This window comes from Rhizopus microsporus (genome assembly GCF_002708625.1).
Source record: "Rhizopus microsporus ATCC 52813 unplaced genomic scaffold scaffold_11, whole genome shotgun sequence".
Taxonomy (NCBI): domain Eukaryota; kingdom Fungi; phylum Mucoromycota; class Mucoromycetes; order Mucorales; family Rhizopodaceae; genus Rhizopus; species Rhizopus microsporus.
In genome coordinates this window covers 433,813-447,051 of record NW_019671926.1, presented here as the reverse complement: position 1 = coordinate 447,051, position 13,239 = coordinate 433,813, and the positions used below count along the sequence as shown (strand labels likewise).

General features: G+C 31.4%; 2 protein-coding genes across 2 annotated transcripts; one reads left to right on the top strand and one right to left on the bottom strand.

Moving 5' to 3' along the window:
* Positions 1–3: 3 nt before the first annotated feature.
* RHIMIDRAFT_23148 (HLH-domain-containing protein) lies at positions 4–1,009 on the bottom strand. The gene is made up of 3 exons (XM_023607694.1): positions 635–1,009; positions 485–579; positions 4–435 (listed from the first exon to the last, which is right to left on the bottom strand). Exons 1-3 carry the CDS (start codon positions 958–960, stop codon positions 77–79), a joined length of 780 nt encoding a protein of 259 aa, XP_023465042.1. The 5' UTR covers positions 961–1,009; the 3' UTR covers positions 4–76.
* An 8,131-nt stretch (positions 1,010–9,140) lies between these two features.
* On the top strand, positions 9,141–9,949 carry RHIMIDRAFT_238767 (uncharacterized protein; the record flags this gene model as incomplete). The annotated part of the gene is made up of 3 exons (XM_023609034.1): positions 9,141–9,311; positions 9,366–9,506; positions 9,791–9,949. 3 exons carry the CDS (start codon positions 9,141–9,143, stop codon positions 9,947–9,949), a joined length of 471 nt encoding a protein of 156 aa, XP_023465041.1.
* Positions 9,950–13,239: the final 3,290 nt, after the last annotated feature.

The window sequence follows — 13,239 nt, the reverse complement described above, 5'->3', positions numbered from 1 at the left end:
TAAAAATTGATAGGTTTGTGAAACAAAAGGATATCATAAAATAAATAAAAGATAAAAATAAAAAAGGAGCCATGAACTATTCAGTCATGCTGGTAGGCGTAGTAGTAATATGAAGTTTACCAAATTGCTGCTGAAACTGTATTGAACTCATGCGCTCTTGTCTTGGTCGAGGATTGAGATACTGAGAGTGAAGTAGATGGCTGGCATTATTCTCTTGTTTGGCCAGTTCAACAAGCTGCTCAAGTTCTTTAATCTTATTCTGACAGTTTATCACCTCTTCTTTTAATTCTTTAATGTGATCTACTGACAGTTTGAGTATAGTTCCCTTATTGATGGGCTTTCCATTGGTGCCAGACTGTCCAGTAGTCACTGTCATTACGTTGGCACTTGCTGGCACAGAGTCCAGTAGATGGTCTGGAAGTAAGGTAGATAATTCTTTGAGCAAGTATTAGTATGGCATAATCTGATGGCTATTTGACCTCACCATGAATTCTTTCATTAATGTTATCTCGTCTTCTTCTTTCTACTGCATTATGCGATTCTCTGCGCCTTCTTCTCTTTTCAAAGATTTCTTGATGGCTTTTATAAAAGAAAAGAGTTTATATGATATCCAATGTAACAACTTCTTTTTTACTTTTTCTGGTTTAGATCATCGTCTTCGTTTACATTTGAATAACTATCAATGATATGACCAGTAGAATTTGAGGGAGTAATCACCAAATCCCTTCCACCAAAGGAGGATGTGTTTGAGTCTAAGCTTGTACTAAACCAAGCAGTTGATGGATCCGTATTAAACGTGCTATTATGAATTGCTATTGGCCCAAAGTTACTATTACTACTACTCCTATTGTGAATAGGATGATAAGCAGATTGACTGAAACTGTTTCTTTGTATATTGCTTGGACTGTTGCTTATGAACATATGTTCTTGGTTATCAATGAATTCTTGACCCGAATACATGATTGCTATTATAGATTTATATGAACAAAAGAGAAAAAAAGGAACAAATTATAGATAGCGAAAAGTGTAAAGGCTTTAAATAGGTTTATTTTTGTTTTACCAGCTGACGATGCACCTTGCCGTTTATAGACAATCAAAAATAGATTCCTTTTTTTTCCTCTCTGGATTTGATGATACACCATATAATTAACATACTGCGTTATTATGCTTTTTTATCTTTCCTCACTCTTTTCTATAGAATCTATTTACTTTGGTTAACATGCATGCATAAAAAGACGGGCAAAGAATAGAAAAAAAAAGTAAAGGTTGCACGGGCCAAGTCATATGAACAATAAAGCTGTTACCCCTTTTATTGTAAAATCATAAGTTATTAATCAAATAAAAGCACTAGAAGGAATGACAGCTAGGCTGTATTCATTTTTTGTTTGCTATCTGTCCCCACGGCTATGAGTTTATATTTCGATCTCATGATTTGCTTATATCGTCAATTATGCAACAAATGGAATGCTCAATCCATGTTATGAACAGTGCAATTGCTCAAAAGTCCATGAATGTTTTCGGACTAACAAATTCCAATATCTTTTGAGTGATCCGCAGCTTGACTTTAACGAAGAAGTCATGTCAGATGCACCTGCCCTGATTATCGTGTCAAGTGATCGATATGTTCAAATGACAATGGTGTACGGCATACTAAGCATGTCCACCCATTGTATTTATTTATTTAAATTTGGTTATAAAATGCAGAAATAACTTTTTCAGGACTCATTTACGTACATAAATAAAGAAGGCATCCTCTTCTTTCTGTTTTAGGTCTGTGTATTTTTTGGTCAAACAACTGTATGACCCTGGAAGAAACGAGTCTTCTTTCCAATTAACTTGGCACCTTAGACTATTCTAACCGCCTTATATTTATTACCGAAGAACGGTATAATGAAAAAAATCGCTGCCCCTTATTGAGTCTACAGTACCATTAGTATCAGTCAATAGCACCTGTAACATGTATACTTCACTTTGTGTAAGCCGATGATCGTGAATTGGTCAACGTTTACCATTGTGGCTAATATGACGTTCAACTGAAATACATGCGAGGCATATGTATGTTACTTTCAGATGCATCAATATACAGCTCTATATAAATAAGGAGGCGTCATCCTATAAGATAGCAATTGGAGAATGTGGATCCACACTGCCGAGTATACATTATAATCATCAAATACGGAATTGTATTTGCTGACTCTTGGGGCTTTACTTAAGCATAAACAATGCGATGGATAATGGCTAACATATATCAACGTGATATACACATTGCTATGCCTGAAAGGAAGCATGAGTATGTCAAGTGGTAGAGAATGAGTAAACTGAGTAACACCAATTGCCTATTTTGTATTAGCTCTTGATGTTACCTCCCACCACTAGATTGATCAATGCGTTCATACAATTTCCATCTTTATGTAATGATCACCGTTAAAGTAAGGTAAGAACAGCTATTTCGAATTCGGATACTACATGTGTACAAGCGCTGTTACTCAGTTCGTTCAATATCGTCCCATTACAGCTACTGTTGTTGAACATCGCGCTTAATCAGGATATGACTTTTAAACATCTGCATAATATTAGCCAGCACAGATAGAGCAACGTCCGTCACCCTTTGGTTACAGAGGTAATATAAGCCTTAGCAGATTATACAAAGCTGGGAGTAACCACTTTACAATCAAAGCTAAGCGAAAATGGTGAAGGCATGACTTCTTAATATCTCAAGGTCTTCTGATGAGACTTGGACTACAAAAAAAAAACTTCAGTATAAATCAAACCATTGATAGTTACTCTTGAGTATGTCCAGGCTATCTCCCTTATATGTTTATCCAGTCACATGTCAATAGATGCCCTTTAGGCGTATGGAAGGGTATGTTATTCATTATCCATCTTGGATCTTCAGCATTTTCGGGATAATAGCCTTCATATGAACTCTCTAAATTTCTCCAATATACGCTGGCTTTGAACCATTCTGTTGAATAGCTATTAGTGGCTTTCTTTCTTAAGCCAACACCATTATAAAACGTCCAGAATATTAACTTGGAGAATTTCCCAAGGCAGTACTACATAAAACAGCATATTTTTATTTCCTGGAGCTTACATATCATTGGTTAAATTATTAGCAGAAAGAGTGGTACAATAGCCTATATAATAATAGTTTAGTAAGAGTATATCCAACTGTAAAGGATATGGAAACTATGTATATGCGAAATTTTTTTTCGATATAAACGATGGTGAACTCTTTCTAAACTGTGAAGAAAGCATCAGAATGACCTTCAACCGCTATATTTCATGCTTCTTTTCAATGTAAACTAAGTTTACTATTATTACTAAACACGTTTCTCTTCAATAATTGGCTTTGCTCTACATTCAAAGTGATAAAATTAATAGACTTTCAATATCTACTGGAGGCGAAGATTCCTTTGCTGAAGCGCTTCTCTGAGCTGCCGATGTTAGTTATAAAAATGGTTCTCTTAATACTGATTCTAGAGCTTGATAGGTTAATTGAAGTATACCAAAAACTGTACAAAATAAAATTAAATAAACTTTAATAACGATAGAATATAATAAAGCACTAGTGAATTAAATACTACCCTTTTTCACACATACATCTTCTTGTTCAGCTCGTTTTCTTGTACTTACTACAAGGTAAAAACAAACACTTTTCACTTTAAATGTATATTAAAGCAATCCCAAAAAAAATGCTACAGCATATTCAATATAAAGTAGAACCTTCGTTTTTTAAACGAAACACCTTGCCCATTACAGCATGGACTTAAAGGATCTGCATCAATATAGATATGTGGCACTAATTAATTGCTTGTTTAACGCCAGTGATCTTGATAGGATCGAAGGTTTATGAATAGACCATTTAAGTAAAGAGGTTAAAGTAAGAATCGTGGTAGCGTAACGTCTGTTTCTAGTTAACATTGAGATAAGCTGCTATAAACAGGATAAATGAAGTATAAAACATCTCTCCTTCTATCTAAAAGGATGAACTTCTCTAAAAGATGATCCTTTTCACAGTAGAGGAAAGCTCATAACCCCGACCTTAAAAAAGAGTTTAAAAATAAGAAAAGCATCAAGAGCGAAGTAAACAGCCAATAATTATAATTCACGCTTAGAATAGTTGCTTACCAACCATTTGGTAACAACAATAAATAGTAGATCATTAGTTCATTTGTATGGTCCTTCTGTCTTTACCTCAAATTAATGAATTAATATAAAAGAATACTTATTTTTGTCTTTGCTTTAAACCATCATTTATCACTAAATAGCAAGAGTGGCCATCCGATCGCATTACTCTATAATCAATTGGATTAAAGTATGCTTGAAAATAAAGAAAGAGGCATGAAGATTTTTGGAAATTAATATAGTCGCATGAATATTATTCATAAGACTATAAGAAAAAATCAGTGTTTTGTCAAGTATAATAAAGGGGGTGAAGTAGGATTTGTTATTTTGGTATTCTTGGTATTCCAGTAAAGATATAGACGGAAGATTCAATGAGTAAGGATATGGGGAAGTTTATTTTTAATCGAATTAGACCAAAATCTTACTACTGCTAAAAGATCTACCATGTTTATACCAAATGACAATCTAGAGTGAGTACAGCGTGAGATGTTACTACTTATTAAACTATTCTGACAGATATTTCCATAATTGAACAAGTTTCCCCTTTATGAGTTCTTCTGTCTACTCGTTAGAACTGATTCAAGGACCCAATTGATTGTGCAAAAGCTATCAATCCTACTGCGCCTTTCTGTACGTGAGTATTTCTCCAGTTGTACCAAAGCGCAGTTTAAGTGAAGACTAATTAAGCTGAAAAGGAAGCCCCTCGTGCTTTGTAAACGGTGTACTAGATTGTATGACAGTTCAGAAATAAACTTTTATTGTCTGTATTTTAATGTTTATTAAGTTACTCAAAGCCTTAAATATAGATTTCAGTGTGACCGCATTATATAGTATACCTCTACGAATACGACATAGCCTTTAGAAAGAGATTTTTCTTTTTTTGGATCGAATCAAAAGATTAATCCATTTCCCAGGTGGCTCAAAGGTACGTTATAATATGAACATCTTTCTAATATATATCAATACGCTTTATTCGTAGCTTAGAGCACAATCAAAAATTAGCTGACACTAACTGTGGGTAGTTTGTTTCTTATGCCAACTTGATCACGCCCGTTACCTTTGCTCTCCACTATTTATTTCTTTTCTTTTAGTTTTCCAAACCAGTTATCGCTGGTACTATTCAATATGCACTTTTGGTAACATATTAAAAATACCTTTTAAATGCTTATTCATTTTTCTGCTTTCCTCTTACTTATTAGTTTCTCTCTATTAATCTAAGTATTAATATTAATGTAATAACTGATGTACTTATTTTTTTTTATATCCCGTTCTTATCCTTCTAGTGAGATCTTATTTGTAGCATTATTTGTTTCCTGATATTATCATTTTATAATCTTTTCTGTCAATGTGTGTATAATTTCTGAATAAAGCATTAGACTAATGTTAAAGCAAAAAAAGATTTGACTTGGATTAGACTTATTAGTCGAGTTCGAGATATGAAATAAAAAATGATTCAAATCAAGAGAGAAGCTCAATTTAAATTAAATAAGTTGTTAAGCATTGTTTATTGATTTTACGTCTTTAAAATTATTATATCTTATACTTTACAATAATATATGTGAGAAAATAGCGCAATGGCATATTATTTCGAAATTTAATTTTGGCTTTGGTTAGAAAGAGTAACGTCATAGAATAAATAGCTTAATAATAAACTACGACAGAGCGGCTGCTGTCTCCTGTTGGCGCAAAATCAGCGATAGTTGTGATCACTTTTTAAAAAAGAAAAGCAGTAAGATAAAAGAAACCCTTTATCAAAAAATTGTATAAAAATAAGACAAATTTTTATTTATTTCAAAGAATTGAAGAAGAAATTTATACTAAAATAAGGTATGTATATGTTTATTCGCACTGTCATGCTTTTATTTTAAAGAGATAATTTTGGCTACTGTTATTTTTTAAGTTGTATAGAGTCATATTTGTTATAAGAAATTTACAAGTACTATTAACAACAATCTGTGTAAAAGGCAACCACTAGATCTTGGTAAAATATTAATCGAATAGTCCGTTAAATAAAAATATAAATTAGACTCAGTATTTTATATCAAAATTTTGTCCTATTTATTGTATAAATATAAAGAAATGGAAACAATAGTTGAAGTAGTAGTGACTGAGTTAATGATAATTATAAGTGAACATCAAAAAACAAACCCTCAATACAAACTTTTTAAGCATGGCTAGAAATGCTTTTTGAGCGAACCAATCTATCGTTTGTGGAAAATCCAGACTAATGGCTAAATCATCTTTGCTTGTTTGATATGGTTATTTTCCTTACCTATGCCGTTTTATCATTATAATTAAAGTCTGTTGATTTACGATTCATATAATAACCGACATAATTCTAAGATTACTGTAACTTGAAAGTTATTTCCTTTATTTAATAAAAAGCTAATCAATAAGTCTGTAATAGGTTTATTTTGGACTCGTAATTAGATTATTGGATGATTTTATATAGTGATCAGCAAATTTTGATTGATCAGTTGGGCCGTGAAAATAAACTAAAGTAAATAAAAAATTTTGGTTAATGTAGTTGTTAAATTCAGGCAGGATTGAGGTATTTAAGAGAAAGAAGAAGAGTTATTTCAAATTAATTGGTATATTATCACACACAATTAAAAGAAACTACCCTCGAAATTTTTATACCATTTAAAAATAGAGTACGGCCAATAGATTTCAGTAGTGAACAATATAATTTTAAACGTTGTCATTTTTTTGAGTGCCTGTTGTAGGCATATTCTAGAGTAGAAATTTGATAAATCAATTATAATTAAGCAAGTATTTGAATGCAAATTTAAAAGTTAAGTTTATAAGTAGCCATAAGCTCTTTCTTTTAAGATTAACCAGTGAGTTTGTTAAAAAGACTTGTATTGAATAAAGCAAAGAATACGGTCAGAAACCTTTTATGATAAAATTAGAGTCTATTTATTGAAAAAATATAGAACAATTACCAATTGTTGGTTTTAATAAGGAACATCAGAAGACAAAGCTATATATATTGTTCTAATACGAAAAAGTCAACTGAAAGATCTGATAGAAAACCATTCTGTTAGCTTACAGATTATAGGCGAGGTTGTTGATAAATTAGTGTACTTGAGTTGTAGTTTGATGCTTGGAGAAACCACCAGACGATGTATATAAGAGAAAAGAAGGACATCAGGAATTTTTATTAAAATTTGGCTGCAGCTACTGTATGTATGTAAAATATGGCTCTGATTTTCTTTTCACGTATTAACTTTTGTTATTTAACATGATGAAACAGCGTTAGGTATTGAGTGAATGTGATTTTAACATAAAGATATTAAAGAGATTTAGTTACTAGACAATGAAAGGAGAAGAAGGATGGTTATAAAGAGCAATACAAAGGGAAGTGTGATTTAAAAGCCTTGTGCTTTTAGTTCATGAAATTTTTTAGCTATTCAAACAAGATAAAAGTACTTAAAAAAAACTAAAAAGGTTGGGTGGGGGCGGACGCATTCAGCGGTTAACATCGATTTTGAGGCTAGTCTGGTGTACAATTGATAATTGGATGTTGGCTCTAAGTTATTAAGCAGTTAAAATACAAATAAGCTCTGCAATGAAAGCCTCAGATGTTTTGATACAGAAGTATAAAGTTAAAGATATAAGCAAAAAAAGCTTGCTGTTTGACTAAAAATTCTTGTAAAATTGATCAAACTGTATTGAATAAAGCAAAGTAAATATGAAGTAATATAAAATAGAAAGTATTACAGTGAAAAGCAAGACTTCTTTTTGTTTTAATAACTTGTTTAACTTTTTAGTCTTGTTGTATTTAAAGGTTTTAAGTAAAAGAATAAAATAATAACTTGAATAAAATTTGTAGCAGTAGTGACCGCATGATATATATTAAGCATGATCGTCCATAGTAGTTTTTTTCATATATGTGACATTTAGCTGATTATATATTTACTTACTATGTCGCAGTTATAAGAAGGAGAAAAAACACTATATGCCGATGAGACTCTTGGATCTCTTTATTGGTGAGAAACAAGATGAGGAGTACATTAAAACAAGGTAACGACTAGTATACAAAATTAATAGCTTACACTACAGCATGTTACAAATGAAATTAGTAAAAATACTGCTACATGCAGAATGACTGTCAACAATATGATAATGGAGTAATCTAACACGCAGAGTAGTTATTAAAGGAAGGATAAATATGACAATATATTATTCGTATTTTTTTTTAAAGAAAAATTCATCAAGAAAATAAAAGCCAATTTTCCATTCACTTTCAGAAAGTGAACGTCGCCTTTTTTCATTTCCAAAATACTAAGGAAACCTTGCAAAAGCAGAATAAAATGCTGAAATTATAAGTTTTTTTTTCAAATGACTTGGAATATCCTTTAGAAGATTAGTACATATAAAAAAGTAAGTGTTCAATCAAAAATAAACGAAAAGTTAACTTTCTTCTCTTATTCTAAAATCGCATGAGTAATTTGCGAAAAAGAAAATGATACTATATAACAGTTTATAAGACACAAGACAAAAACAAAGGAAGTGCCCTTGAGACTAATCTTTATTCAGAGATAAAGACAGAAGGAACATATAAATAAATTAATGATCTACTATTTATAGTTGGTATCAAATGGCTGGTAAGTCACTATTCTAAGCGTGGATTATAATTACTGAGGATGTGATTGATTAACAGTTCCTGAATTCATAAAGAAAACTTTTAATTCGTTCCTGACACTGATCTTATTGTTCATTTCATGATCTGGATTATGATGCTGCTTTTACCGTGAGAGGGATCATCTTTTAAAGAAGTATATCCTTTTATATAAAGAAGTAATGACTCATATTTAAAAGAGAGATTCTATTTAATTTGATTTATCACTAAAAGTGTGTACACGTAATCTTATCATGTATGAATTCACTCTATTCATACCGATTACAATCGTTTATCTCAATGTCAGTCCTTAAGCAGACATTGTTCTACGACACAAGTTACTGAACTAAAAGAAGAAGTTGGTGAATTAAAGGCCTCGTTGGATAACATGCCAAATGCGGAAGAATCTGCTGAGACTGCTGGCACCATTGGGCTTTTCGTGGGTAACTTGTTTCCTGACCGCAACATCCACGAGCCAAGAATCAAGGATAAACGCCCCAGTCGAAAAGATCGCGCTGCTCCCTTTTCCTGGAAGCATTTTCAAAGGCTCATAGATGACGTACGTGACTCTTAGCACGAGAATATTGACGATGAGATGTTTTATGCTTGCAAGGTGAATGTATCACCAGTCCTTGTCAACGCTGTCATTGGTGGCTGTCATGTTTTGACTTACTTAAAGTACTACACCAAGCCGGTTAAACCTTTAGAAATGAATTATAAACGATTGTACCTGAACCCGATAGGTTACCAACCTGTACAATAACCATTGATGAGGTTTTAGTTCAGTAAACGAATCATCTCATTCTCATTCAATATAAAAATTTTTCTTATACATGTCAAATCATATTTCGGTCGTAACTATCTCTTAATCTATACTCAGGAACCTCAACTAGTATAAATAGCCTTCCAATCTTTCTCATAAATAAAACAATCAATCTTTGAACTATTGTTCGGCCTCGTTGGCACAAGTCTCTTTCTTCTGATCAATTTTCAAGTATAAAATATCACAGTGGCATAAAAAGAAGATTTACCATCAAGGAAAATAGCACTTGGCAAAATGTCTCCGGAGATTCTCGGCTTGCTGCCATTCAAGAATTGGAAGCTAAGGCATCGTTTTATATTCCTCTTAGTGCTTATGTTGGTGTCACGATTAAATATGAACTCCTGCATAATGTTGACGTCCCTGATCATCCTTAATTAAGAGCTCGATAATTTAAGCTGATTCTTTTAATATATTACATTCCTAATTTTCGTATAAATACCCACTCATCTTTTTCTAATAAAACTTTAGTCAATTATCACGACATAACTTCTGTCCTTAGATATTCCTGTCGTATTTGAAGAGATATACTATATAATGCGGCCACACTGAAATCTATATTTAAGACTTTGAGTAACTTAATAAACATTAAAATACAGACAATAAAAGTTTATCCTTGAAGTGTCATACGATCTAGTGAAGGCGCGCCATTTACAGGTCATTCTCTATAACCTTGTTGTGATAAGCTAACTGATGATAACCTTTATTGAACAAATATGTTATCACATATTTGATAAACATCAATAAAGAAGCTCATCCAATATAATACTAGACAATAAAGTGTGATACAATACTTAATGATATAAAGTCTTGTGTGAGAGTAGCTAACTCAGATAAGATCTAGAACAGTTGATATCATATAAAGGGTTGTTACGAGTTATCGCCTAGCTAAATGCTATATATGGAACAGTGGATATATAGTGGGTTCAGTGCACGTACATGTAGGGCGTAAGGCTCCGCAAACAAGTAATAATAGGCGCTTTAGTCACTATTCCCTTACTTGAGATAAATGTAGGTCCAGGGATTTTATAAATAAAAGACTGGGTCTATACGCTATTGTTACGGTGTGTAATATATACACTATCGTCGTCACATTTAGTTAAAGATCGATACTACCTTACCACATGTGATCATAGCAGGACATCAACTATGAAATTTCATAAATACTGCATTGTTTTAAATTAAATAAAAAGGGGGAACTCTTTCTTTTGTACAGAGATTGGTCATTACTTGCAAAAACACTAGAAGATCCGAGCCTCTTCTATTTTCCCATTCACATAAGAATTAATCTTATCACTACCAGTCCGTTAATTTATTGAAGCAATCATACTTTCTCTCTTTTTATTCTTATTTTCATACAATAAACAAACCATTACTTTTATTATAAAAGATAATGATCTATTTTTTTTTTACTTTTTCTGCGAAAAATACTTTACAAATTTTATTAATTGGCCTTTTAATAAGACTTGATGATAACTTGCATAGTTACATTCTACTTGATTAAAATATTTTTATCAAATTTGTGTCTTATGAAGATATTGCAATTAAACGTTAATTTGGAATAAAAATTGATGATAGTTTGAGCATAAGGGCAGACACCACATCTAATCAAAAGTGTTTGTATAAAGAAATTAAAGAAAAGAATCTATTTTTTATAGCAAAATTAATAATATTTTTATTGAATTGTTACTTGGCATTAAAAAGCGTAAAAGGATTAATAGTAAAGGTTAAAATAGTTTTATAAGCTTGGTATTATAGTGCAGATCTTAATATAAGATCAATATAGAGCAATATAATGCTAAGTCTTGTGAGATAAAATGAAAAATAAAATAAAAAGGTTATTAAGCAATTGTTGCTTAAGATATAAGATAAAATAGAAGTTATTGTGATCTGAAGATAAGATAATTCTTAGATGCTGTTTATTTCATGAATAATTTGGGGATATTTATACTGTTTCAATATGCAATATAATATATATAATAAATGATAAATGATAATGTAATTTTTGTTATTCCTTTCGTTAGAGTGGGTTGAGTAGACTTGTTATAAGTCAACGGTTTGAATAAATTTTGCGTTTAAGCAGAGGTTTATATAGTATAGTGACCACCAGATCTTATTAAAAGATCAGTTGTTAGGTTCGTAAAGGCGTGATGATAAAAGAATAAGAGCAGGAACTTTTATAACAAAAGTTAAGACCTGTTTATTGTATGAATATAAAATAAAGAGAAAAGGTGATTGATTCAATTAACTGATGAATGAATTTTTTTTTGGCAAGGGGAGGCAAGGACTAAGGCTATTTATATGTTTTTGAGAGGACATCAGGACTACTTTTTGTATCGATATTTTCAAAAATATGAAAACTTCAAATATATGAAAATTTCGTTTATACGAAATTTTCGTATTGATCTTGTGGTACTGTAATTTTCTTCTTTGGATTGGGGAAGTTCGTGTGTAAATATAACGATAAGAGTAGGTTCCTGTGCAAAGTAAGTCTTATTGGACTTAGACTAGAAAGGAAAATTGTATAAAAAGAGTAAAATATAAAGAATTTAGTTCGCTAGTGACCACCAGATCTTCTTATAAGATCAAAGTAAAAATACATAAGCAAAATGTAAAGATAAAAAGAAAAGATCCAAGAGTTCTATAATTATTAATATACTTATTGTACTGGATTATAAAGAAGATAAAGAAATATAAAAGAAAAAGAGAAGGTTTGATCCCAAGTACTAAGACTTGTTATACTTGAAGTAGAATTGGAATGGATTTAATTGTTTTTTTTTTATTTTGTCCAAAGTACCAAAGTATTTATAACAAAAATAAATTTAAAAAAATTGGAATACATGAGTTCATGTACATGAACTCATGTTCTTGGAGTAGTAGTTGACGTTGTTGAATATATTAAAGGTGCTTGATTTATGAGTTTTGAACTCAGACAAAACAATAATTGCTTCAGTACTCTATTACCAAACTCGTCTAATATGTTGTAAATCTTGTAAGTCTTGGGTTTGAGTGTGTTGTAAAAGGTAATAAAAATAGAAGTTTGTATGTTCGTAGTCTTTTGTAAGACTTGAGGTTCGTAGCAAAAGTGTTTAAAAGGTAAAGTTAAAATAAAGGTTCGATGCGTGGCCACCAGATCGTGTAAAGTTGATCAGACTGAGTTGTACAAAGTAAAAAGAATAATAAAAAAGATATAAAGGTTCCTGAATCCACTTGATTGGATTATTCAGAAGTTAAAAAAAGATAAAAATAAAAAGGAAAAGGTTGTGATTCAAATCGTAGGTGATTTATTGAATGAATTGAGCTTTTTGCAAAAGCATTGCTCTTTTATACTTGATAAAAAGTAATTAGAGCTTTGATATTTAAAGTTTTTTTTTTTGACTACTACAGAAGAAGATATTTATATCATTTCATTGTTTACGATCTCAACCTTTCAAACAAAACGAAAGTTTTCATAAGGCCGACAATTTTCGTTCTAGCGGCTTTTGTCGCTATTTTGAAAATCGTCGGCTTGATCGGGTGTGACAGTGTCACTTTCTTGATTACAATGTAAATGTGGGTTCTGTTATGACTTAAGGTTATGTTGTTTGATAAGTTTGTACTTGATAGTTATAGTTTCTTGATAGTAATGTAGCCTTGTAATAAGGTATTTGATGATAATTGGTTTGAT

Coding starts and splice junctions, on each gene's coding strand:
- RHIMIDRAFT_23148 (XM_023607694.1), bottom strand. CDS start 960: ATGTATTCGGGTCAAGAATTCATTGATAACCAAGAACATATGTTCATA. Junction 580..634: donor GATGATCTAAACCAGAAAAA/GTAAAAAAGAAG, acceptor CTTTTATAAAAG/CCATCAAGAAATCTTTGAAA. Junction 436..484: donor CATTAATGAAAGAATTCATG/GTGAGGTCAAAT, acceptor ACTTGCTCAAAG/AATTATCTACCTTACTTCCA.